Source organism: Perna viridis, chromosome 3 (genome assembly GCF_037379345.1).
Source record: "Perna viridis isolate PV_CMFRI_1.1 ecotype Kerala chromosome 3, ASM3737934v1, whole genome shotgun sequence".
NCBI classification, from domain to species: Eukaryota; Metazoa; Mollusca; class Bivalvia; order Mytilida; family Mytilidae; genus Perna; species Perna viridis.
Genome location: NC_142447.1, coordinates 298,901 through 323,750, shown reverse-complemented (window position 1 = coordinate 323,750; position 24,850 = coordinate 298,901). Strand labels below are relative to the sequence as shown.

The following is a 24,850-nucleotide window of genomic DNA, read 5'->3' as shown; positions in this document are numbered from 1 at the left end:
TAGTGGAGTCTGAGTTGCTCATTTACTTTTGTTACTTTGTATGTATGATTTTAGTTACTTTATGTTTTTTGTTGTGTATATCTGTTTTCCATGTCTGGTCTTTGTCCCTGGATTACATTCTTTTGATTACCGCTATAACCTTTGTTCTCTTGACTACTCTTTAGCATGATAAAAAATCCAAACAAACAAACAAACAAATAAAAAAATGGTGGCTTCAAAAGGGAGTATAAATCTTAAAGGCTTTGATTTTAACCAGTATAAAGACCCGGGGAGGCACAGTTATTTATAAACATTATATAGACTTTTTTAGGCTGGGCCGGAATCAGACACGTTGAAAAAGGGCATACCAGCCGAGATTCCCCAGAAAAATGGGGTGTTCTAGGCCATATTTTGCCTTTTTTGAATTTTACACACGAAAATTTTCCAATAAAATGGGGGGGGTCACCCCCTCCACCTCCTCTGGATCCGCCACTGTTATGAGTGACCAGTCCCTCTAATATAAAGTCACTGCTGCCTTGAAAGAACATGCGTACTCTTTGATAAAACTTAGTATCTCTGATGTTTTTCAAATAAGGATTTTAAGACTATATTGACCGCTATTTTGTATGTATGATTTTAATTACATTATGTTCTTTGTCTGTTTTCCATGTCTAGTCTTTGTCCATGGATTACATTCTTTTGATTATCGCTATAACCTTGGTTCTCTTGATTACTCCTTCGAATACATAACATGCAGTTACATGCATGTATAATCATTGTATCGTGCGTAAGATAGTTTAACTTATGTTGAGGGCGTTAACATGACAGTATTTCACTGCAGATGGGTGTCTATTAAAAAAAATTAGACCCAAGGATTTTTGTAGTAGACTACTACATTAGTATAAAATCCTTGCTAGACCATAGTAGTTGATAGAGTTCGTCCTGTTTTAAGGAAGGATTAATATTTTAAAGGTGTAAGACACACGGGGGTTACTTTACTGGTAGAAGGGTACAGGTGTGCGGCCCCAAAAATTTTTACCCACCCCATTCATATGTTCTGTGTTCTGACAATGAAAAACCGACACCCATTCATATATACATGTATGTGTTGCATTTATGTAGCCCATTCATATATAGGTTTGGTGTTTATCAGTATTTACCTATCACAGCAGGATGCTGATCACGGAACATTTGACATTGTATCTTAAGACATTATCATATCCCAGCTAATTGGATCCCTCCCTGCTTGTCAGTTAAGTGTTAATCTTTATTTACTTTGATGATTATAAGGATGATTCAATTGATGTCAAATCAATTACCATGTGTAAATATAGGCTATAATTTGTAAATTTTAACCCCAATCACATCTACTGCAGCAAAAATCCCTACTCTTTTCATTTTTACCAATCATAAAGAGTAGACCGATATGGGCCGCACATCTGTACCTACCCATTGTACCTAAGTTACCCCCCCCCACCCCGTAGTAAGACACCGTACGTATCATTTATTTGTTTCGTTATGTGGTGGACATTTTCTGCCATCATTTTTTTTTCAAGTTAATTAAATCGGAGATTAGCAGTGTAAATGTACTTGACAGTTTGTTCTCTTATGATATGCCAGCATTTTGATTTTATTTTATTTTAAGAGCAAATGTAGGCATTTTTCGAAAAGAGATCCATTTATATTATATTTTCCCCAAAACAATTTGTTTTGTATACCATTGTATACAAGGCTTATAGGACCAAACTGATCTCTTTTAAGCTACGTTTTCTTACTATAATAGACTCATACTAATTCGTGAATCGTCCAAAGCATGAAATAGATTACTTCGTGTTGAAATTGTGTGCACTTATTCACTATAGCTGAACGGCTTTTGTGACGTTTTGATAACCAGCCTAAAGTCGGGACGGTCATGTGATCAGTTATTATACAAACGAGCAGCTTATTTCTTTCCTAATTCTTCTAACTTTTTCTTAGTATTCTAGAAATTGGAAGATGAGTTTCGAAGGGTATGTAGGTCTTTTCGTGATGTTCATTCTAATATCTACTATCGCCACTAATTTATAGATTTGTTATCTCGCTGCCGTTAACGTTCCTCTTCTAATGCATTGTCTACGATAAGCATTTGTAGAATGTTCGATCCCATTATATACTAGTACGTAGCACTGTTATGTATTGAATTAATATTGTGGGTCAGTAAATAGTAAATGGTAATTAGCTAGATCAGGATTAAGATTGATGTTAACAGTTGTATGCACAGACTTTCTCACGACCATCTGCTGATTGATCCCAGCATCACAGGATAAAGATCTATAGTTTTATTTTGATAACATTTTATGACATTATCCCCCGTTGAACATTACACTGATTTAATTAATTACTTTTGACAAGTAAATATTTTGGTTCGATTGAACTTAATAAAGTTACCCAATGGTCAGAGTTATAATTTTTAATGTTTTATTTATAATATGTGGGAGGAGTTTTTGGAATGTTATATTCTCTGCACGTTTTGTATCTTTAGTTAGCGTACCATCATGCTCCGCTCTTGTAACATCGAGCATTACTTATGTTATTTGTAAAATATTGTACTTTTTTATAGCATCATAATAAGCGATATATTTAGAACAATGGATTAAGTACTTGAAATAGTGGAATGCCCAGCTCCTATTTATTACTTGGTTGACTATCCCGGACTTATACTTTAATAATAGTCGAACAACGTGTCTTCAGTTGTTTACAGCACCCCCCACTCACAGGCGCGTAGCTGAGGCCGAATTGGAGTGTATGCAAAATTACGGCAGGGGGTCCAGGGGGCGAAGCTCTGCGGAGATAGCGTTTTAGAGCATCATTTATGCCTCTCCTGGATGTATTTTATCTCAAAAAAAAAAAAAAAAAAAAAGTGCAGTCAAAAGCTTTTTTGCCTAACGGCAGCTACGCGCCTGTTTCATCAACAAAAATATACGATTTTCAGTTACCCTTATACCTCCCATTGACGAATTGAAGCATTTTTGTAATTTTTGCTACTTTTTTTATACCTCGTTGAGGCAAAAATCAATTTTTTAATTTTTTTTATTCTACGAACTTCTTGCTACAGAACGAAGTAAACTGACTGATGTATTTAGCATCATATAGCCAAATATCTCAGCTTTACAATGACACCAAGACAGTTGCGGTAACACTTCGGGTTTTGAGGTAAAATAAAAAAAATGTACCCCTACCCCGCCGAAAAATCGCTTAAATTGACATATTTTTCAATGTCAAAACCCTTAGAGTATTAATGCTTCAGTAAAAAATGGCTTATTTGGTATTTTCTGTTTAGTATTATCACAATTTATACTTCTGGGGTTCCTTTGATGAATTTTGGTAAATTTCGAATTTATCAAAAACAGCGAAAAATGGGCTTTTTTATTTTTCGGTCAAAAGTCAAATAAATTCGACTCTACAAGTTATTACTGAACTAAAACGTCTCAAATTTGGTATCATTCGATAGATAATTAAATTATAAATTTTCTATATGCATAACCCATGAAAAACTAATTTTCAGAAAAGGACTTTCCCAAAATGTTAAAAATATTACCCCTACCCCTAGAAAACTGGTCTCAGTATCAAAAGGAATTCTCATTCACAGCATACCGACACCGTAAAACTCATATTTGAGGCATTCAAAATTAAGATAATGATGTTCCCAATATATCTGATTAATTCAGGCGCTTAGATTTTCCTTTTGGTGTAACAATTACTATGAAATCGGAAAAAGGGTAATTTTCAGAATTTCAGAATTTTCTTCTATATCACCTGATATTGTATTTTTTCAATTTCCCTATTTTAAACAAGCTTTTGTGTGACACGGTACATTAATATAGTGTTGTCTTAGCTTCAAAATGAGCCTACGTAATAAATATTTAAACTTTTCCAAGTCAAGTTAGGTGGAAAATTGCCACCCCTACCCATGAAAAAAAAAGCCTCAACATGAACTAAAATGTTAATTTTTGGTACATAAACGGTATACAATAGTCATGTTGGGTACTATTGTTTTAATTATCGATGTGTTTAACATTTCTTGTATGCCACATTCGACCAGTTATAACACAAAAAGCGCAAGAGATATCTGGAACCTGATTCAAAACTACAGGCAGGGATTTCATGAGGAATGTAATAAAAAAAAAATCGCAATTGGAAAAAGAATAGTTGATTTTTTTTTTTTTTTTTTTTTGGGGGGGGAGCAACATTCGACCAGTTATAACACGAAAATCGTAAGAGATATCTGGAATCTGATTGAAAAACATAGGCCGGGATTTTCAGAAGGAATCGGACAAAAAATAAACTAGAAAAACTGTGAGCAATGCTCGTTAACTTGATACCCCATTCCCCATTTAATAACATGCACCTTTTAACCTCCATATTGTTTTGGATCGAAATCTGAAATATGATATAACAATGAAATTATGTAATAAAAATCTTTTTATTCAAGTTTTATTCAATTCAATTCAGTGGTATAGGAGGGGTAATGGATTAGAGATGTCCCTTATGTTCCCTTATTTAACAAGAGGCTCCCAGGAGCCTGAATCGCTCACCTGGTTCAAGTTTGTCTTTTGAGGGCAATAAATTTAACAAGGAGTTGTCCAACAATTTTGAATCAAGAAGACTTAGGTAGGACTATCATAAGGATCATTTCAGCGATAGAAAGTTTCTTTCTATCTATTATAGTTTTCAAGATATTGGCTGAAAACTGTGAAAAAACCCTGTCATTTTTCATCTTTCAAGGAGTCACCTGACAACTTTGATCCCTGAAGACTTTTGAAAGCCTTATAATAAGGGTCATTTCAACTATAAAATAATTTTGCTAAACCTAATGGTTTTGGAGATGTAAGCGAAAAACTTCTGTCTGACCCCTATGTTCTATTTTCAGTAACGGCGGCCATGTTTTTCGTCGGATCAAAAACCCCCCAAATCAGTTCTATGCAGGATACCCCAAGGAACATTCATACAAAGTTTGGTTCCAATTGGTCAAGTAGTGACAGAGAAGATTTTTGAAAGAGATAACATGAAAAACAACAAACAAATGCCGAATAAGGGCAATAACTACAACATGGCTTAACAGATTGAAATGAAAATTTAACCGCTGATAGATCTCATCACGCTGAACACTTTAATACCCATCAGAATTTGACTAAACCTAACTGTTTTGGAGATATATGCTAAAAACTACTGTCTGACCCCTATGTTCTATTTTTAGTAATGGCGGCCATGTTTTTCAACGGATAAAAAACTCCCAAATCAGTTCTATGCAGGATACCCCCAAAAAACATTCATACCAAGTTTGGTTCTAATTGGTCAAGTAGTGTCAGAGGGGAAGGTTTTGAAAGAAATAACATTAAAAATAGTAAAAAAAAAGTTGAAAAAGGGCAATAACTCCAACATGGCTTCACAGATTAAAATGAATATTTGACCACAGATAGATCTCATCATGCTGAACACTTTCATCCCATGTCAGATTTTGGATAAACCCAATGGTTTTGGAGATATATGCGAAAAACTACTGTCTGACCCCTATGTCTATTTTTACTAACAGCAGCCATGTGTTTTCGACAGATCAAAAATCCCCACATCATTTCTATGCAGGATACCCCAAGGAACATTCATACTAAGTTTGGTTCCAATCGGTCAAGTAGTGTCATAGGAGAAGAATTTTAAAGAATTTGGTCTCTGAATATTAAAAATCAGATAAACAATATGCTTTTTCTATCAATTCTAATGATAACACCTATTTTCCACAAGCACTCTAAGTATAGGGTGTGTGAAAAAAAACCCTCAAAAAACTATAGGGCCCTCTGCCATGTTTCTAGGAACAATATATTAACATTTGAAAAAGATTGGATAAATTTTGCTTAAGCTTTTTTAAAGAAACTAAAGTTACTGGACGCCAACAATCACGACAGGGTGATACCATTATATGACTAAAAACATTTTTGCGGTAGAATAAAAAACAAGGTACCAAGGAATTCTGTTTTTCCAACAGTAATGTAGAGTGGAGAAAAAGCCATTCAGAAGAGGAACAGTAGGTCATTTGTTCAATCAAAGTTTTAGAATGTTTTGAATGTGAATTGCCCAAGACTTAAATCCAAGATGGTACACTGACAGTTAGAAAAAAAGGTATAAAGAAAAAACTAAAATGTAAAGGATTTATTTCCAGTACTGTAAATAATCTAATCTCAATTTCCATACATATCACTCAGCAACATCTAAACAAACAATATTTAAAATCAAAACAGACAACAATATTTTCACTGACAAATATCTAATATAGAAGTAATGCTCAGACAAAAATCTGGAAATTAATCCCCAATGAAGACCTGGGTTACTCAAAATTTTGCATCAATGGTATAAAATTAGATGAAGACTTTCCAATTAACAGACACTGGCTCAAGTTCCTAACTAAAGATAAGAAAAAAATAAACATAAATATATCATCAAGTTCTTCAAAGGCTTTCACAGGTATTTCATCAATATCTATCTTTTCTCAGAGTATAATGGAGTCCATTTAATTGATTTATGATTAGTGTATTTAATACTTTCCTACCAGAATATCTACCACTTTAAATCATGTGAAATATTTGAGCAAAAGGTGGTGTCAAAAACCAAAGAAAGGTATGATGCCATAACAATTATTATAAAAAACTCTACTTTCTGGTGTTTTGCATTATTTTTTAACTTATTTCCAAAATTTCTCTTCATTCACAAATTTTATATGGTAGAAAATGAGCCAGATTGCTCAATGTTTAAAAAATTTCAGGATCAGCTCAGGGGTTCTCCATCAAGTCCTTTTATACATATACTCCAACATATTTGTACATCTTTAAAGAAAAAGTTTAAAATTCATTTGTTATATCAATCAGAAATGAATCCCTTTCCTTTGCATCTCATTTCTTGAACTGCTGTACAAAATTTTAGAAAATAGTTTTTAATATATTTCTTTTCTTGAAAAATAAAAATAAACTTTTTGGGGTAAAAATGCTCCAAGAAGTGCAGCTAACACTTGATAAAACAACTGATGTCAAACACTTTACTATTAAGGATATTATTCAAGATTAATATTCTACTGAATTTTTATTGGAACTTTTTGCATAGTTTTCTGACACTGAGTGAATGCAATGAACCTAAACAATTTTAATTGTATACTATAAATGTATTGATTTTTGCATGTTTCGTGGTGTACTCGTTTTCAAGAGTGGACAGAAAACTGTTGTACAAACTGTACAAATACGTAATGTTTTCAGTCATATGAAATATCCAAACACAAACACTACTGTTTACATCATTAGAACATAATGCTGTGAATGAAATTACTTACATGTTTTCAAAGTGATGTACAACATTCATGATAAATTAAATACTTTTGAAAACATCAAAATTAATATTAATTTAATCCATGAACAATTCAATATTTTCTCCTGATTGATTTCGTATCTGGACAGAAAGATAAGAAATGTTAATTACGGTGATTTAAAAATCATTTTTAATCAACATATAGAAAAAATAATTGTTTCACAATACATGTACTACAATGTATCACTATATGAACTCACCAAAAAAAAAAACAAATTCATACAGCATAACTAATAAGAATTTAAATGTCCTTATAAATTATTCAGAACATGCACAATATCTTTTTGTGCTTTAGTCACTGCCAGTTTAAGAAAGCTTGAGCTTTACCTTTCTTTCAATACAATCATACATATACGTCTCCACTGGATTATGTATATATTTTTTTGGCTAATGTGTTATCAGTAATGTAACCATATGCCATTTAATGGAAAATGAACAAATTAACATTCAAATCAGATACATGTACATGTATATAGATTTAGATGTTAGACCTACAGACCACAAAATCAATATTTATATTTATCAATATATATTTTAATATACCAAGTTCTTACTTAATCCTAGAACTTTCACCTGTACATTTGTATATGTTTTATTCAAATCTGTGCTAGTTCACTGAATTATGTTCTCCAGACTTCAGACAGATGGTGTTCCCAAGCTTACAAAAAAGTAAGGGATATAAACTAGCTAATTTGTTCAAGAAAATACATAATATGTAGGATGACCATAAAACAAGCAAACACTCCTTTGGCCCTTTTAAAATGCTTGCTTCTGGCTCCTTTTTGGCCCCTTAAATCTAAATGGGTTAAGACACAATTCCTAAAATGAATTCAGGTCCACCTTTGTAGTATATGGAACCTTGTACAATTTCAAAGTGATCCATGGTTCTCAAGTAAATATTGTCTGGAACCAAATATCTATATAAAACAAAGACAGTCCCTTACCATTATATAACTGCAAATTATGAAAATTATATATAATAGTAAGCATTTCATTCTTGCAAAATTCATATATTTCTTTCATCACAATGACCATGCATGGGTTAATGAAAATAATGAAACTTGGAATGTCAGTGTTAATGATGTCCGTATCTATATGCTGTCACTCCTACTGCCACTAGTGCTGCAACTACACCACCTAACAGGGTCCATTTCCATGATTTCTGAAAGTCAATACAAAAATTAATTGAAGCAAATTAAAAGCAAAAAACTAAACAAAAATTATTCTGGAAAATTTCCAGTCTGTTGGAAAGGCAGTAAGGAATCATTTTGGTCTCTTAATTTGTGTATTATTACATATTTGATTAAAGCTTATTTTTAGGAAGTACATGTAGTACTAAGTAGTAGGGAGTAGTAATATAGTAAGATGCAAATCCTAATTCCACAGATTTTATCCAATTTTAGCCAAGTTGGAGGGATTTATATGAGCATATATTTTCAAATTATTACCATGTATGTAAACCAATTAAATATACTGAACTGTATATTAAAGAGTTTTAAGTAACACCACACAACTAAGCCCTTATCAGACCTACAACTTTCGGTAAACCGAAACTGTTTAACTAACAAACTAACTGTTACCGTTAGTTTTCTTTAAATTAACTTTCAAACATTCTTTCCCCATTATATTGCACCCCATTTTCCTTTGTATCAAAACGAAGATATATTCTGAGACAAAAATTAAGTAATCTTAAGGAAGTATTTTTTCTGGTTCTATAAATTTAGTCATTGTTTCTCAATCAATGGCTTGCTTCATGGTGATTTTAAAAAGAATTCTCAGATATTGTTTTTTTTTCAAACTTCAGTCCCCTTCCTATATTAAAAAAAACCAGACAGACTGAAAACTTAAAGCCCTTCCCATGATGACAAATACATGTTTCGACAGAAAATCTTAAAGCTCTTTTCTAGACCACAAATATAGTTAGATATTGAACTTAAAGCCCCCCTCCACAAGAAGACACACAAATACATATTCAGAGAGAAAATCTTCAAACTCCTTTCAAGACCACAAATACAGATAGACTGAAAACCATCGACCCCCCTATAGACAACAGATAAATATAAAGGTTTATTCCTCAAGCCCCACCATAAAAAAACCCAAAAATATCAAACACATACATATATGGACATATTTTCAAATATTTATATAGACAGAAAATCCACAAGCCCTCTCCCTAGATGACTCATACATATATAGACAGAAAATCCTCAAGCCCTCTCCCTAGAGGACACGTACATATATTTACGTAGACTGAAAATCCTCCAGCCCTCTCCCTAGAGGACACGTACATATATTTACGTAGACTGAAAATCCTCCAGCCCTTTCCCTAGAGGACTTATACATATATTTATATAGACAGTGAATCATCAAGACCCTTTCCTAGACCACTAATACACATATTTATTTGACAGCAAATCCTCAGGCCCCATCCCTAGGATATATATAATGAGTAAATCATCAATCCTCCCCCCAAAAGACAACTCACGAACATATTAACAGACAGCAAATCCTTAGCACTCTCCCTAGACAACTCATGCATATATTTATATAGACAGCAAATCCTCAGCACTCTCCCTAGACAACTCATGCATATATTTATATAGACAGCAAATTGTCAGACCCTTTCCCTAGACGACTCATAAATATATTTATATAGACTGCAAATTGTCAGGCCCTCTCCCTAGAGGACTCATAAATATATAATATACACAGCAAATCCTCAACACTCTCACTAGATGCATACATTTATTTAGACAGAAAAACCTTAGGCCCCCTCTCTAGATGACTAAATATATTTATATGGACAGCAAATTGTCAAGTCCTCTCCCTAGAAGACTCATACATATATCAGAGATGATTTTACTAGGAACAACATGTTCCAAGTGGGAAATTGGCAAAATCACAATAAATAAATTGTAAAAAAAGACTACTTATGGTAAAATTTTGATAAAAAAAAAAAACCCAAGAAAAACCAAAAAAAAAACAGACATCCACTAAATAGCGTAATAAAATCATCCCCGATATATTTAAATAGACAGCAAATCGTCAAGCCCTCTGCCTAGACAACTCATTCATAAATCTATATAGACAGCAAATCCTCAGACTACTCATACATATATCTATATAGTCAGTGAATTGTCTTCTCGGTAGAAGACTCATACATATATCTATATAGTCAGTGAATTGCCTTCTCCCTAGACGACTCATAAATACATCTATATAGTCAGTGAATTGTCTTCTCCCTAGACGACTCATAAATACATCTATATAGTCAGTGAATTGTCTTCCCCCTAGACGACTTATACATATATCTATATAGTCAGTGAATTGTCAAACCTTCTCCCTAGAGGACTCAAACATATATCTATATAGTCAGTGAATTGCCTTCTCCCTAGACGACTCATACATATATCTATACAATCAGTGAATTGTCTTCTCCCTAGACAACTCATACATATATCTATACAATCAGTGAATAACCTTCTCCCTAAACGACTCATACATATATCTATATGGTCAGTGAATTGTCAAACCTCCCTAGACGACTCATACATATATCTATATAGTCAGTGAATTGTCAAGCCTTCTCCTCAGACTACTCATACATATATCTATATAGTCGGTGAATTGCCTTCTCCCTAGATGACTCATACATATATCTATACAGTCAGGGAATTGTCTTCTCCCTAGACGACTCATAGATATATCTATGTAGTCAGTGAATTGTCAAGCCTTCTCCCTAGACGACTCGTACATATATCTATACAGTCAGTGAGTGAATTGTCAAACCTTCTCCCTAGATGACTCAAACATATATCTATATAGTCAGTGAATTGTCAAACCTTCTCCCTAGACGACTCAAACATATATCTATATAGTCAGTGAATTGTCAAACCTTCTTCCTAGACGACTCAAACATATATCTATATAGTCAGTGAATTGTCAAGCCTTCTCCTCAGACTACTCATACATATATCTATATAGTCAGTGAATTCTCTTCTCCCTAGACAACTCATGCACATATTTAAATAGACAGCAAATCCTCAGCCACCCTCTCTTGCTGACTCATAAATATATCAATATAGAAAGAAAATCCCCAAGTCCTCTCCCTAGAAAATAAAACAGTCTTTCTCACCTGTTGAGATTGGGATGCTATTGGTTGTGAAGCTTTTGTTCCTAACATCTTTCTGTACATGTCTTTCTCTAATTCTGTTTCTTTGCTAAGCTTTTGTGACAACTTCTTTAATTCTTGTTTTATTACCTGTATTAGAAATTCTAAACACTGCTTATATTCTCATAGGCTCTGGTCTCTCATTTGATTAAGTAATGAAGAACTGAGGTATAAAAGGCTCTATTCTCTCTTATAAAATAGTTATGAAGAGTATGAGGAATAATATCTCATAGGCTTTAGTCAAATATGTAAATTTGTTAAATTATACAGTGCAAACCAATAACTTTGAGAAACAATGATTGAAGCATGATACTGTTCCATAGGTATACATGTACCTACCTTAGAATCTGGTTCTAGTTTTGAGGCTTTTTGTAAATACTGTATTCCCACTTTTGTGTGTCCTCTTGCTGTGTGTGCCTGCAAAGAAATTCAATACCTAACAAGTAATTTCAGAACATGTTCACACATGTACACATTATTTTCTTTGGTAACCTTAATTTAGGTCCACAAGGGAAAGACCTTATTGTTTTTAACATTTTTCTCAATAATGTAAACACAACAATAATTCCTGAATTTGAAGTAAATGTATATTTTAAAATTGACCTTCCACAATTCAACACCTAGTCAATTAAGCTAGTATACACTTACAGAGAAAGACAACCTTTGTATTAAAGGTGGCCTCCTATGAAAAATTATACCCATGTAAACAAAAATAAACAATTCACCTTTAATGCAAAATGCCCTTTCATAAAAATGCACAAGCTAGTATGCATCAATCAAAATCTTTCAAATAAATGTGGATAGCTATTTTGCAGAACTCTTCTACCTGAAGGTGGGGATCAGTATCAGACTTTACTGATTTTTACCAATAGCTTCTGATTAGCACCTGACTATAGCCATTACAAATTTTGCTCAGAAACGCAAGTCTTCCAGCTGCAAATGCATTGTCTGTCAATGTTTTCTGACATTACCTTTGTATGTTGTGCCTCCACCTCTCCTTCTTGGTTTTTCTAACATTACCTTTGTATATTGTGCCTCCATCTCTCCTCCTTTGTTTTTTTGACGCTACCTTTGTATGTTGTGCCTCCACCTCTCCTCCTTTGTTTTTCTGACATTACTTTTCTATGTTGTGCCTCCATCTCTCCCCCTTTGTTTTTCTGACATTACTTTTCTATGTTGTGCCTCCATCTCTCCCCCTTTGTTTTTCTGACATTACCTTTGTATGTTGTGCCTCCATCTCTCCCCCTTTGTTTTTCTGACATTACCTTTGTATGTTGTGCCTCCATCTCTCCTCCTTTGTTTTTCTGACATTACCTTTGTATGTTGTGCCTCCATCTCTCCTCCTTTGTTTTTCTGACATTACCTTTGTATGTTGTGCCTCCATCTCTCCTTGGTTTTCTGACATTACATTTGTATGTTGTGTATCCACCTCTCCTTCTTGGTTTTTCTCACATTACCTTTGTATGTTGTGTCTCCATCTCTCCATCTTTGTATTTTGAGTAAAAATTATATGAAACATGTCCCAAATTTGCACTTTCTTTGGACGTCGTAACCAATTACCTATTTACTTTCACTTTACTGATCGACTTAGTGACATCACAGCTCAATCAATAATGGTGGGCCCTTAGGTTCCGGGAAATTCATATCCCAAATTGTAACTTGTGGTTAATAAGTGAAAAAAAAAGGAAATTGATATTTTTAAGTTTGATTTTCAGGAATATACAACAGATAAGTTTTAATATTTATGATTTGCACAAAAACATAGTCTTCTCCTGTAAGTTCCATAATGTAAAATGTGTAATATCATGTATTAACATTTTACATTATGGAGTTATGATACATTTCAGTTTGAAATTTAAGATTAGGGTATCTTTGATTGATTCTTCTAGTTATTAGGAAAAAGAAGTAAAAAACAAGGTAGAGACCAAATTTTCTTTTTGTAAATTATGAATGCAAATATAAATTTTTTTCTGACCTAATCAACAGATGTTGACATACTAACCTGATGATAGGTTTATTGTAATTTCAGCCTATCAAAGAAAAGGAATCTTAATCTTCAAAATAAAATCTTTCTTGAATTTGATCCTGGATTTTAAATGTAACAAAGTAACTTGTCATTCAGAAATAAGACCTAATACAAATAACTTGACTTACCTTTCCCATTCAGAAGTAAGACCTAATACAAATCACTTGACTTACCTTTCCCATCCAGAAGTAAGACCTATTAAATACAAATGAAATAACTTGACTTACCTTTCCCATTCTAAACAAAGCTTTCACATTTTCAGGTTGTAATGTTAAAACTGATTCACAAGACTTTATAGCAGCATCATAGGCTTCAACCTAAGAAATAAAGCAACTGTATGTACATGTAGGATTTTTAAACATTTTACATGTTTTAAGGTTTCAAGGCAAGTCATAAAACATCACGAATAAGAGTATCTATTTTGAATGCTTCCATTACATCGAACCTATCAACTTTTTTTAATTCTTACATTATTAAATAAATAATTTTGATTTTTCATAGTGTACATTAATATATGAATAAGATTGACTTTTCATAGAGTATATTATTACATTGTATATAAATAAATTTGATTTTTAATAGTGTACATTATTACAGTTTGTATATAAATACATTTGATTTTTCATAATGTACATTATCATATAAATAAGTTTAATTTTCTCTTAGTGTACATTATCATATAAATAATTTTAATTTTCTCTTAGTTTACATTATTATGTATTCATAGTATATATTATTAAATAAATAAGTTTGATTTTTCATATTGTATATCATAAACAAGAAGTAATATAAGAAGCAGGAGACAGACAACACTACTAAAATATTAATGAACTTGATTGGTAAACAGAGATGATTGAGATAGTACAGTGTTCTCCAACATGTGGAAGCTGTATACAAAATGTCAGGTCAACCACAAGGAAGGTTCCCTAGTTTATCCTTGGAGAGACATAGACATACATACAATGGGGATCAGTGTATTTCTTAAAGTCAATGGGACAAATATACACATGATGAGGATTTTTTCTTGCATGCATTCCTTTCACCTGTACCTTTAGCTGACAAGCTGCCATATTGTTACAACATTTCAGTCTACAATCTGAAAGACTCTGTAGTTTCTCTGGGGATCCATCTAGTGTTCCAGACTCTATAATCTTTATTGCTCTGCAAGTAGAATATACCATAACCAGGCTTATATATCAAAAGTCTATATAAACAATGTAGAATATACCATAACCAGGCTTATATATCAAAAGTCAAACAATGTAGAATATACCATAACCAGGCTTATATATCAAAAGTCAAACAATGTAGAATATACCATAACCAGGCTTATATATCAAAAGTCAAACAATGTAGAATATACCATAACCAGGCTTATATATCAAAAGTCAAACAATGTAGAATATACCATAACCAGGCTTATATATCAAAAGTCAAACAATGTAGAATATACCATAACCAGGCTTATATATCAAAAGTCAAACAATGTAGAATATACCATAACCAGGCTTATATATCAAAAGTCAAACAATGTAGAATATACCATAACCAGGCTTATATATCAAAAGTCAAACAATGTAGAATATACCATAACCAGGCTTATATATCAAAAGTCAAACAATGTAGAATATACCATAACCAGGCTTATATATCAAAAGTCAAACAATGTAGAATATACCATAACCAGGCTTATATATCAAAAGTCAAACAATGTAGAATATACCATAACCAGGCTTATATATCAAAAGTCTATATAAACAATGTAGAATATACCATAACCAGGCTTATATATCAAAAGTCAAACAATGTAGAATATACCATAACCAGGCTTATATATCAAAAGTCAAACAATGTAGAATATACCATAACCAGGCTTATATATCAAAAGTCAAACAATGTAGAATATACCATAACCAGGCTTATATATCAAAAGTCTATATAAACAATGTAGAATATACCATAACCAGGCTTATATATCAAAAGTCTATATAAACAATGTAGAATATACCATAACCAGGCTTATATATCAAAAGTCTATATAAACAATGTAGAATATACCATAACCAGGCTTATATATCAAAAGTCAAACAATGTAGAATATACCATAACCAGGCTTATATATCAAAAGTCTATATAAACAATGTAGAATATACCATAACCAGGCTTATATATCAAAAGTCAAACAATGTAGAATATACCATAACCAGGCTTATATATCAAAAGTCAAACAATGTAGAATATACCATAACCAGGCTTATATATCAAAAGTCAAACAATGTAGAATATACCATAACCAGGCTTATATATCAAAAGTCTATATAAACAATGTAGAATATACCATAACCAGGCTTATATATCTAAAGTCTATATAAACAATGTAGAATATACCATAACCAGGCTTATATATCTAAAGTCTATATAAACAATGTAGAATATACCATAACCAGGCTTATATATCAAAAGTCAAACAATGTAGAATATACCATAACCAGGCTTATATATCAAAAGTCTATATAAACAATGTAGAATATACCATAACCAGGCTTATATATCAAAAGTCTATATAAACAATGTAGCAAGTAAATGAAAGAATTGCTCGGGTTGTTTTTATAGATTATGAAAGAATTTAGATATTTTTCAGTTTTTTTCTGGAAAAATGCATTGTTACCAACCAATTCTCTATTTGAGTATTGTGTATAATACATGTATGTGACTTGACTTACTTCATACTGTATCATTAGCAGATGCTTTCGTTACCATATTGTACCAATGCGTCATAATATCATAATAAATGCACAGTATCTGCTAATTTTTTCCTACTTTTCAGCCAACAGTCAATGTGAAAATAGTCAGGTCACAACTTGAACTTAGTGATAATTTGAAAATACATTGTAACATTGTTGTTTTTATATCTTTATGACCTGACCATTTCCACCAGTATCAATATTGAATTAGGTCAGTACAAAGATGAACAAAACTACTTTAATATTTAAAATTGAAATGGCCAGTACCTGTTATAGGAGTTTATTGCACCAGCATAATCATTTCTTGCAAATAGCTCATTCCCTCTTTCTCTCTTCTTTTCCCTGGAAATAACATTGATGTAACATAAAAATCAAATGATAAGTATTATCTGTAATTCACTAACCCTACATTCTGTAACATGTAATTATGAAATTGTAATAGCAAATATGTTAATATACAGACCTGTCCCATCAATTATTTTCATAAGTCAGAGTTGAAGCTGGCAATGTTTATTTACAAACCCATGAGTTAACTAGGTATGCAGCCAGTTTTGTATACAAATACCAAATAATTTTCATAGGGAAAAGAGCATGCAATGTTTTATATAGATCCCATGAGTTATTATCATTAGGGATGCAGCTACTCAAACACCGCAATATTTTTATATACATGTAGGAATTCTAGTTGGCTTTGATTTGCATACTTTCTTTTTTACATTACTATTAGCCACTTCAAACTCTTCATGTCCCAAGATTTAACACCTTATAGATTTTCATCAAAACATCCCAACATTTTCAGTTGGGACTTAAAGAGAGTATTATACGTGTACATGTAAGTAAAATATTTACACAATAACATAACAAATATTTGTGTGTGATATGTTTGAAGAATGTGGCAGCAGTAATTAATATGTTTTCCCATCGAAACTTAGGTAGAGATTGTCATAACAGCTGTAGATCCTACTATCATAATGAATGTACTACACTGTAAGTACTTCAGCCATGGCAAAATATACTTAATTCAATTAAAGCTTACGCCATTTCTTGTCTTTGGTTTACATCTAGTTTATTAAGATCTGGAGGTGTTTCCTTCTTTATCAACTTGATTGTGTATGTTATGTTTGCTTTAGGTGGAATGTCTGGCTCTCTGAAATGAAGAACAATATATAATGTCAAAACACAAATATGTATTCATTCTGAAGAACTACATGTATATTTCACATTTAAAAATTTAATGCATATTGAATATTTAGAATTCAAAGTAAAAATATCATGTAATAAAGTTGAGTTTTTTTCTTAAGACCTAAACTTACATAGAATACATATCTGGATCTTTGATTAAAATAGGTAGATGTACACAAACCTTCCTATATCTCCATAGGCATATTTGGCATCTGTAATGAGTTCTATGGTCTGTCCAACTTTTGTTGTCATAACACCAAGGTCCCATGCTTAAAAAAAATGTTATGCTAAATGTTGGGATTTAAACACCACTCTCTAAGTTCTTTTTAAGGTGGGAAGTAATTGACATGTTAAGAATTAATATTTCTTTAGCATTTGAACTCTTTTTAAGATATTGAAGTTCCTTGGATAAACTTGCTCAGCTTGATCTAGTACAGGACAACTCATTTAAGCCAAGTGCATCTTTATAGCCATAAAACAGAGTATGTATGCACACAGAGGATACATTTTTTAGCTCACCTGGCCAAAGGACATGTGAGCTATTACCAACACTAGGTGTCTGTAAAATTGATTAAGCTATGTTGGAGATACAATGTAATGCCCTTTTTGATGTTTTTTGATATTTTTAATGTTATTACTTTAAAATAATCTTCTCCACTAAAACTACTACATCAATTTTAAACAAACTTGGTATGAATGTTTCTGAGGGTATTCTGCATAGAACTGATGTGGGGATTTTAAAAAAAATATGGCTGCCGTTACTAAAAACAGAACATAAGGGTCAGACAGAAGGTTTTTACATATACTTCCAAAAAGTCTGTATTGGATCAAAGTTGTTGAACAACTCCTTATTAGAGTTATTGCCCTTGAAAGGTAAAAAATGATCTTCTTTTTTTTTACAGTTTTCAGCCAATAACTTGAAAATTATAACAGATAGAAAGAAACCTACTAAAGTCTTCATTTGAGTCAAAATTGTTGGACAACTCTTTGTTAGAATTATTGCCCAGTTTTACCAAATTTAAGCAAGTGAGTGATTCGGGCTCCTGGGAGCCTCTTGTTTACTGAGAAAACAGCTATTTACAGCAAAAGCTACTAGTTGGTGCTTATACACTCAATTTTTAATAAATCTACATGTGTACCAGAATTTGCATTATTTAACATACCCATTTTTAATTAAGGCCAGTGTCAATTCACCCATCAAAGATGATCCATGAAATTGTATCCAATGAGTCAACATAACCCAAAAATTAGTAATAATCCATTAGTAGTGAACAAGACAGTTCTCCTTCTCCTTCTCTGATATATTCTCTTTCACCCATTGCTGATTAACCTGGTGATTCATTGCCCCTTGCAAAATGATTCAAGAACAATGGCTCTCATAATATTTTCTAACACCATGATATCCACTTGACCTCACCTTAAATAACATCACCTTTCCCCTCAGTAAATGTCAGGTCACTAAACTGATCTTACCTTGTATGACATTACCCTCTCCTTCATAAAATGTCAGGTCACTAAACTGACATTAACTTGAATGACATCACCTTCTCAAACAGGGAATGTCAGGTCACTAAACTGACCTTACCTTTTATGACATTCTCGCACAAGGAATGTCAAACCACTAAACTTATCTTACCTTGTATGACATTCTCCCACGAGAAATGTCAGGTCACTGAACTGATCTTACCTTGTATGACATTATTTTCTCTCTAAAGGAATGTCAGGCCACTAAACTGATCTTGCCTTGTATGACATCAACTTCTCCCTCTGGGAATGTCAGGCCACTAAACTGATCTTACATAGTATGACAACACCCCCACACAGGGAATGTCAGGCCACTAAACTGACCATACCGAGTATGACATCACCCTCTCCCACAGGGAATGTCAGGCCACTAAATTGACCTTACCTTGTATGACATCACCTTCTCCCCAAGGGAATGTCAGGTCACTAAACTGACTTTACCTTGTATGACACCACCTTCTCCTTTAGGGAATGTCAGGCCACTAAACTGACCTTACCTTGTATGACATCACCTTCTCCCACAGGGAATGTCAGGTCACTAAATTGATCTACTTTGGTCCCATCTTCTAAAGTCCCTGAAGTATTTACTGTGACAATATCTCCATGAAAAGGAGTCACATCCTCCATATCTATTCCATCCAGCACCTACAAAACATAATATTTAAGATCTTTTTAACTAAGATGCAATAAATATCAACCTTGTGGTGTTACCATAAAATTGATACAGTGCAGTGCTTATCATCTGGCATATCGCTTACATGGTCATGAGGCTTAAGCCAAAAACTATAGCACAAGGCATTTACATGTAGAGTACTCTAACCAAACTAATTGGAGATGATAACATCATATACTCAAAGCACTGAAGTGCTACTGGGTAACAAAGTCACTGTCCTATTCAATATGTACATATCGAAAATCTTAGAAATTATTATAGGGAAACCCAATCAATCGTAAAAAGTAAACAACAACCTTCATTCTATTCTAATTACAAATATACAAATGATTAACATTTGAAAACGTTTTTACTGAACATTTAATTCTACCTTTCTCTTCAAAAGTGCATTTCCAAGTAAATCCATATAACCATCATCATCCTCTTCTTCTTTCTTTTCAGAGTTATCTTCCTTTGAATATTTCATTTCTTCCTTTCCAAAACATTCATCTTTTACATCATTCTCTTTCACTTCCTCTGGATTAAATGGTTGTTCTGTACCTCCAGTATTTCTAGGCTGATCGGCTGTTTCTTCAGGTCCATTGGTTACCTCTGTGTGTTGTATGTTTAATGTTTCTGGCTCAGGGGTGTTTTCAGTTTTGAGAGTTTCACTCACAGAACTTACAGATTCATTATTGTCAGATGTGGAATTTTTCTGACATTTTTCATATTGTTCATCAAATTTACACACTTCTGTGATGTAAGTTGCAATGTTTTTTGAAAAGTCTTTCACAACACCTTCAGAAATGTCATCAACAATTCCTTCAACAATTTCACTAGGAACTTCATTTTTAAGTGTTTTGTCACTTTCATTTTGACTAGAACTGTCTGTGTTCTTATTGCTTGATCTGCTACCATTTTTAGTCTCTGTCTGTTTGTCTGTGTTGTCTAGCCCATTGATCTGATTATTTTCAACACTGTCCTTATGTGAGGCTAGATTCTCCTTACTGTCCTTATGTGAGGCTAGATTCTCCTCACTGTCACTGGCTACAACTGCTTCATCAACAATAGCATTTAGTTTTTCTAGCTGCTGAATTCTCTCTGCTTCTGGTATAGCATTTATGTTTTGATCTTCTGACACTGAAATAAATAAATACATGTACATCAAAGGTTTTATACTACAGTTGATAAACATAATGTGTACAACAGACATATACACACACACACACACAAATAATTTTATTTTTTTTATTGTTAACATGGCTAATGGTTAAAGACAAATAGTCTTATCATTAATTATCATACATGTTAAATAATCTGATCAGACTCTGGGAATGATACTGTAGTATTTGTCTGTGGCTTGACCTTTTGCCGATTAATCATGCACTTAAACCTATAGACTTAAATATGGGTTGTAATGTAGAGACTCAAAATGCCACGAAAAATAAACATGAAGAGGTTAATTTAAACGAGTTTAATACAATGTACCTCATCATTTAAGGCAGATTTGATGTCACTGATGGACCTTGCAGCAACAGTAAATTCAGACAAATTATTCAAATACTCTACAGTCCTTAGGGAGAACATATTCTGTCTCTGTGATGTTGTGCATGTATTGTTTAGTTACCGTGGGTAACCCCTTTTCAATAAAAGGAAATTAAACATGCTATAGCTAACGCCTGATGGCTCAATAGTCCGATGGTTCAATAGTCCAATGGTTCAATAGTCTGATAGTTTGATATTCTTTCATTTATGTTTTCAAATTGAGAGTGGTTGATAATGCTCTTCTCTTTAGTGGTGGAATAGTTAAACATAACCTAAGTAATTAAGATATTATAGTCGAGGGTGTTGAAAAAAGGGGGGTTTCCAATTGTATTTATCTATGCATGTTTTTGTCTTCTTTTTTTTTCTCAATGTTTTCTTTTTTTGTCATCCCTTCTGTTGTTTACTCCTTTCTGGGGGTCATGAACTATGTTTTTTTTATTTTATGTCATCACATCATAATAAATCCTTTTCAAGGGTCAATTTCCATTGATGCGATATGCTTGATATGATTTTAGGTTACTTCTCATTTTGGCTATTCAGAGTTCTATTTATTAATGTGTTGATGTAAACTAGATATTGTTCTGAGTACTGCTCAATATTTTGATTTCAATTTGCTTTTGGATACTTTATTATATTCCAAACATGGCACCACTGGCCCAACATTTGTTTTACATTATGTTCAAATCAAACATTTCTCAGTTTAAAATGCTGTAGGTCATACATGTACATGTAATACATGTAATACACATGTTACATAACTAAAAACATCTGCCACAGAAGGATTGATACCCTCCTAAGATATCACAGGGGCCCAACTCTGAGAAATGTCAACAGACCATGATTTCCATATAAATGCACTTCTTTGTATTATGATTTTGCAGTGAACGTACAGTATAGTTTCACTAGATTATGAAGAATTTTGAAGGACTCTTCACAAATGTACGTACATTTGATTGGAAATGAAAAATGTGTAACTCTTTGAATTTTACAATGAAAATAAAACATATAATATGCTGCCAATTTTTCATGTCATGAATTTTATTGTGCAGAATTTGGTCTAAATTTTGGGATATTTTAAAGATTAAAAAATCAAACATACATATTAAATAAATAAAAAAAAACATAAGAATCTACTCGGGAGTATAAAATCTTGTCAGATATTTCACAGTTCAAGCAAAGCATGAAATAAGTGTCAAAACTGAACAACACCCTGAAATTCTGGCTGTTTCTCCACCAAACAAGCCATAATAAGAGGTTCTCCACCAAACAAGCCGTAATAAGGGGTTCTACACCAAACAAACCATAATAAGGGATAAAAAGGAAAGACTAACTGGAGTCAGAATAATGAGCAAGACAGTTTGTGTTCATGTGGACTGCACATTAAATGTACAACTTAATATGTTTGTCTAGCACAAAGCAGGGTTCACTGATCACTCATTAAATGTTCTCGAAATGAACAAGCTTATAGATTTGCCACTAGACGTTAAGTAACCACTCACTCAACTCAAAACTTTGTCCATCAGAACCTCTCCTGTTTAGTATACATGTATACTTTCATAATTGAAGAAATAATGACAAGATTTTTGCCATATGGAACACATTTGAGGGATAGGGTAGGGGTCTTCATGTTTAATTTTTATTTGCTTTATAATTATGACAACTACATTTAATGGGTGTGAAGAATATATGGTCACATAAATGATCAGTGCAATCTATTTTTATTGATAATTGCCTGTCTTCTTACCTGAAAAATTTTCAATTCAGAGTTTTATCCTTCAGGTATATCAAAGTAAAGTCCTGCTACTTAAATGAAAAAGCATTTTGTTATCCTAATTAGTAGACTTGAAAAAAAAAAGAAACATGAAACTAAAAAAAGAATTTCCGGACAGACGTGTATGCACCTTTAATGGTATATTAATGGTTTACAATAAGTCAATATTGGTTCTAACCTAACTTATTCATCCAAATACTGACAAAAAAAGATCAAATAATACTAGTAAAGCCTATATAATTTAAGAGACAACCATACATGTATGTGATGGACCGACAAAAAAGGATGAAACAAAAAAGAAAGAACAGCATTCCAATATCCACTGCGTAAAAAGATACATCTCAAACTTTAAATTCACAGAAATTTTGTAAGTCCAAGGGCCATAACTTATGTAAAAATCATTCAACAATAACCAGAGTCAAACTTAATCTGTAACTTCTCATATTAAAACTACATACAAAAGATAAAATCAATTACTTTTGTTTTGTTTTGTTACTTTTAAAACCGGAATCTCACAGAATATTTCATAACTGCGCTGAAAAATTACGTCCGCTACCTTACGTACCAAAAGTAATAACCTCCGTATACTCTCGTCTTACATGTATTACGATTCAAAATGTCAACAAAACAATCAAAACTTCAATAGAAATGTACTTTTTGTGGCAAATATGGTATTAGCATACAGGAAGTGATTCCGGAATTGAACTAGGTAGGTGTGACATGCAAAATTTCATCTTGAAAGTCGTTACAAGCTGTTGAAGGGCGGTACTCCATGGTACTGCTGAATCTCCAAATTTTTGTATGGCACATTGTTCTGACCCCAACCCGACATATCAATATCCAAATAAAAAAGAGGGTTGCAAGATTAGAGGAAATTAGACTAATTTCAGACTCAAAGTCAAAGGTGCACAAACGAGACTTATTCTTTACGATATGTCATTGATTGAAGATTGAGGCATTTTAGTCTTACTGATGTCGGAGATGATAAGGTCTAAATACCTTGCTTCCATGTGCAATGTACAGAATATATACATGCATGATGAAATTATACATGTATTATGATGTATTGACCAAATACACTGTACACAAAAGTGGATAAATTCGTAGACTAGTATTCCTATAAAAGAGACAGTTACTTACTTTTTACTGATAAAATTTGGCAATAATCGTTAATCCTGACGGGAGTAATTATGACCGAAAAATCTAGAACAGAGAAGGATCTTACTTTCACTTTTCAATGTCTTTTGCGACAACCAACAAAGGTCAATCCAATCACAAAAATCTCAAAGAGTTAAGTAAAAATATACAATGTCAGTTAGAGTAACAATTGATACAGAAATATATTTATTGCAAAATGTATATCTATTAGCGTAAAACAAGCCTTAAATAATGTTTACGACGAAGGGGCAGGTCAAAAGATCCCCAGGCAATTCGGACCAAGACGACTCGGGCCGTACATTTAGGCAATAAAATACAACTCGGACCTGCACAAAGTCCATAGAGTTGCCATAGATGTAACAGCGGTACGCGTTCGAGTCCCGCAGAGGGAACGACCAAAAATTTTCATCGCAAATTTGACAGTTCTAACGTCGTTGTGAATTTTTCAGACTTTCTTTACCTTTACGTTATCTTCCCTGTATCAATTTGATCCGATGTAGCAGTGTAGCGAATAGAGTCGTCACATTCTGAGACGTTTATATACAGCTAGGACAGCATACATTCGTGTGAAAGCACCGACTGGTCCATTTCAAACCAATCGGGCAACGAAGGAGAGCCATCTGCCACGATGGTCAATTCTCGAGTTGTGATTCGTGTGAAAGCACCGAAAGGTCCATTTCAAGCCAATCGGGCAACGATGGGGAGCCATCTG

At 32.9% G+C, this 24,850-nt stretch overlaps 1 protein-coding gene across 1 annotated transcript; it reads right to left on the bottom strand.

Moving 5' to 3' along the window:
- Positions 1 to 6,147: 6,147 nt before the first annotated feature.
- On the bottom strand, positions 6,148 to 24,239 carry LOC148620552 (peptidyl-prolyl cis-trans isomerase FKBP8-like). The gene is made up of 11 exons (XM_088574208.1): positions 24,206 to 24,239; positions 20,056 to 20,804; positions 19,510 to 19,657; positions 17,670 to 17,757; positions 17,343 to 17,453; positions 16,574 to 16,648; positions 14,612 to 14,723; positions 13,790 to 13,879; positions 11,876 to 11,953; positions 11,501 to 11,626; positions 6,148 to 8,527 (listed from the first exon to the last, which is right to left on the bottom strand). Coding segments are annotated over exons 1-11 (1,665 nt in total). The 5' UTR covers positions 24,207 to 24,239; the 3' UTR covers positions 6,148 to 8,440.
- Between the last annotated feature and the right edge of the window lie 611 nt (positions 24,240 to 24,850).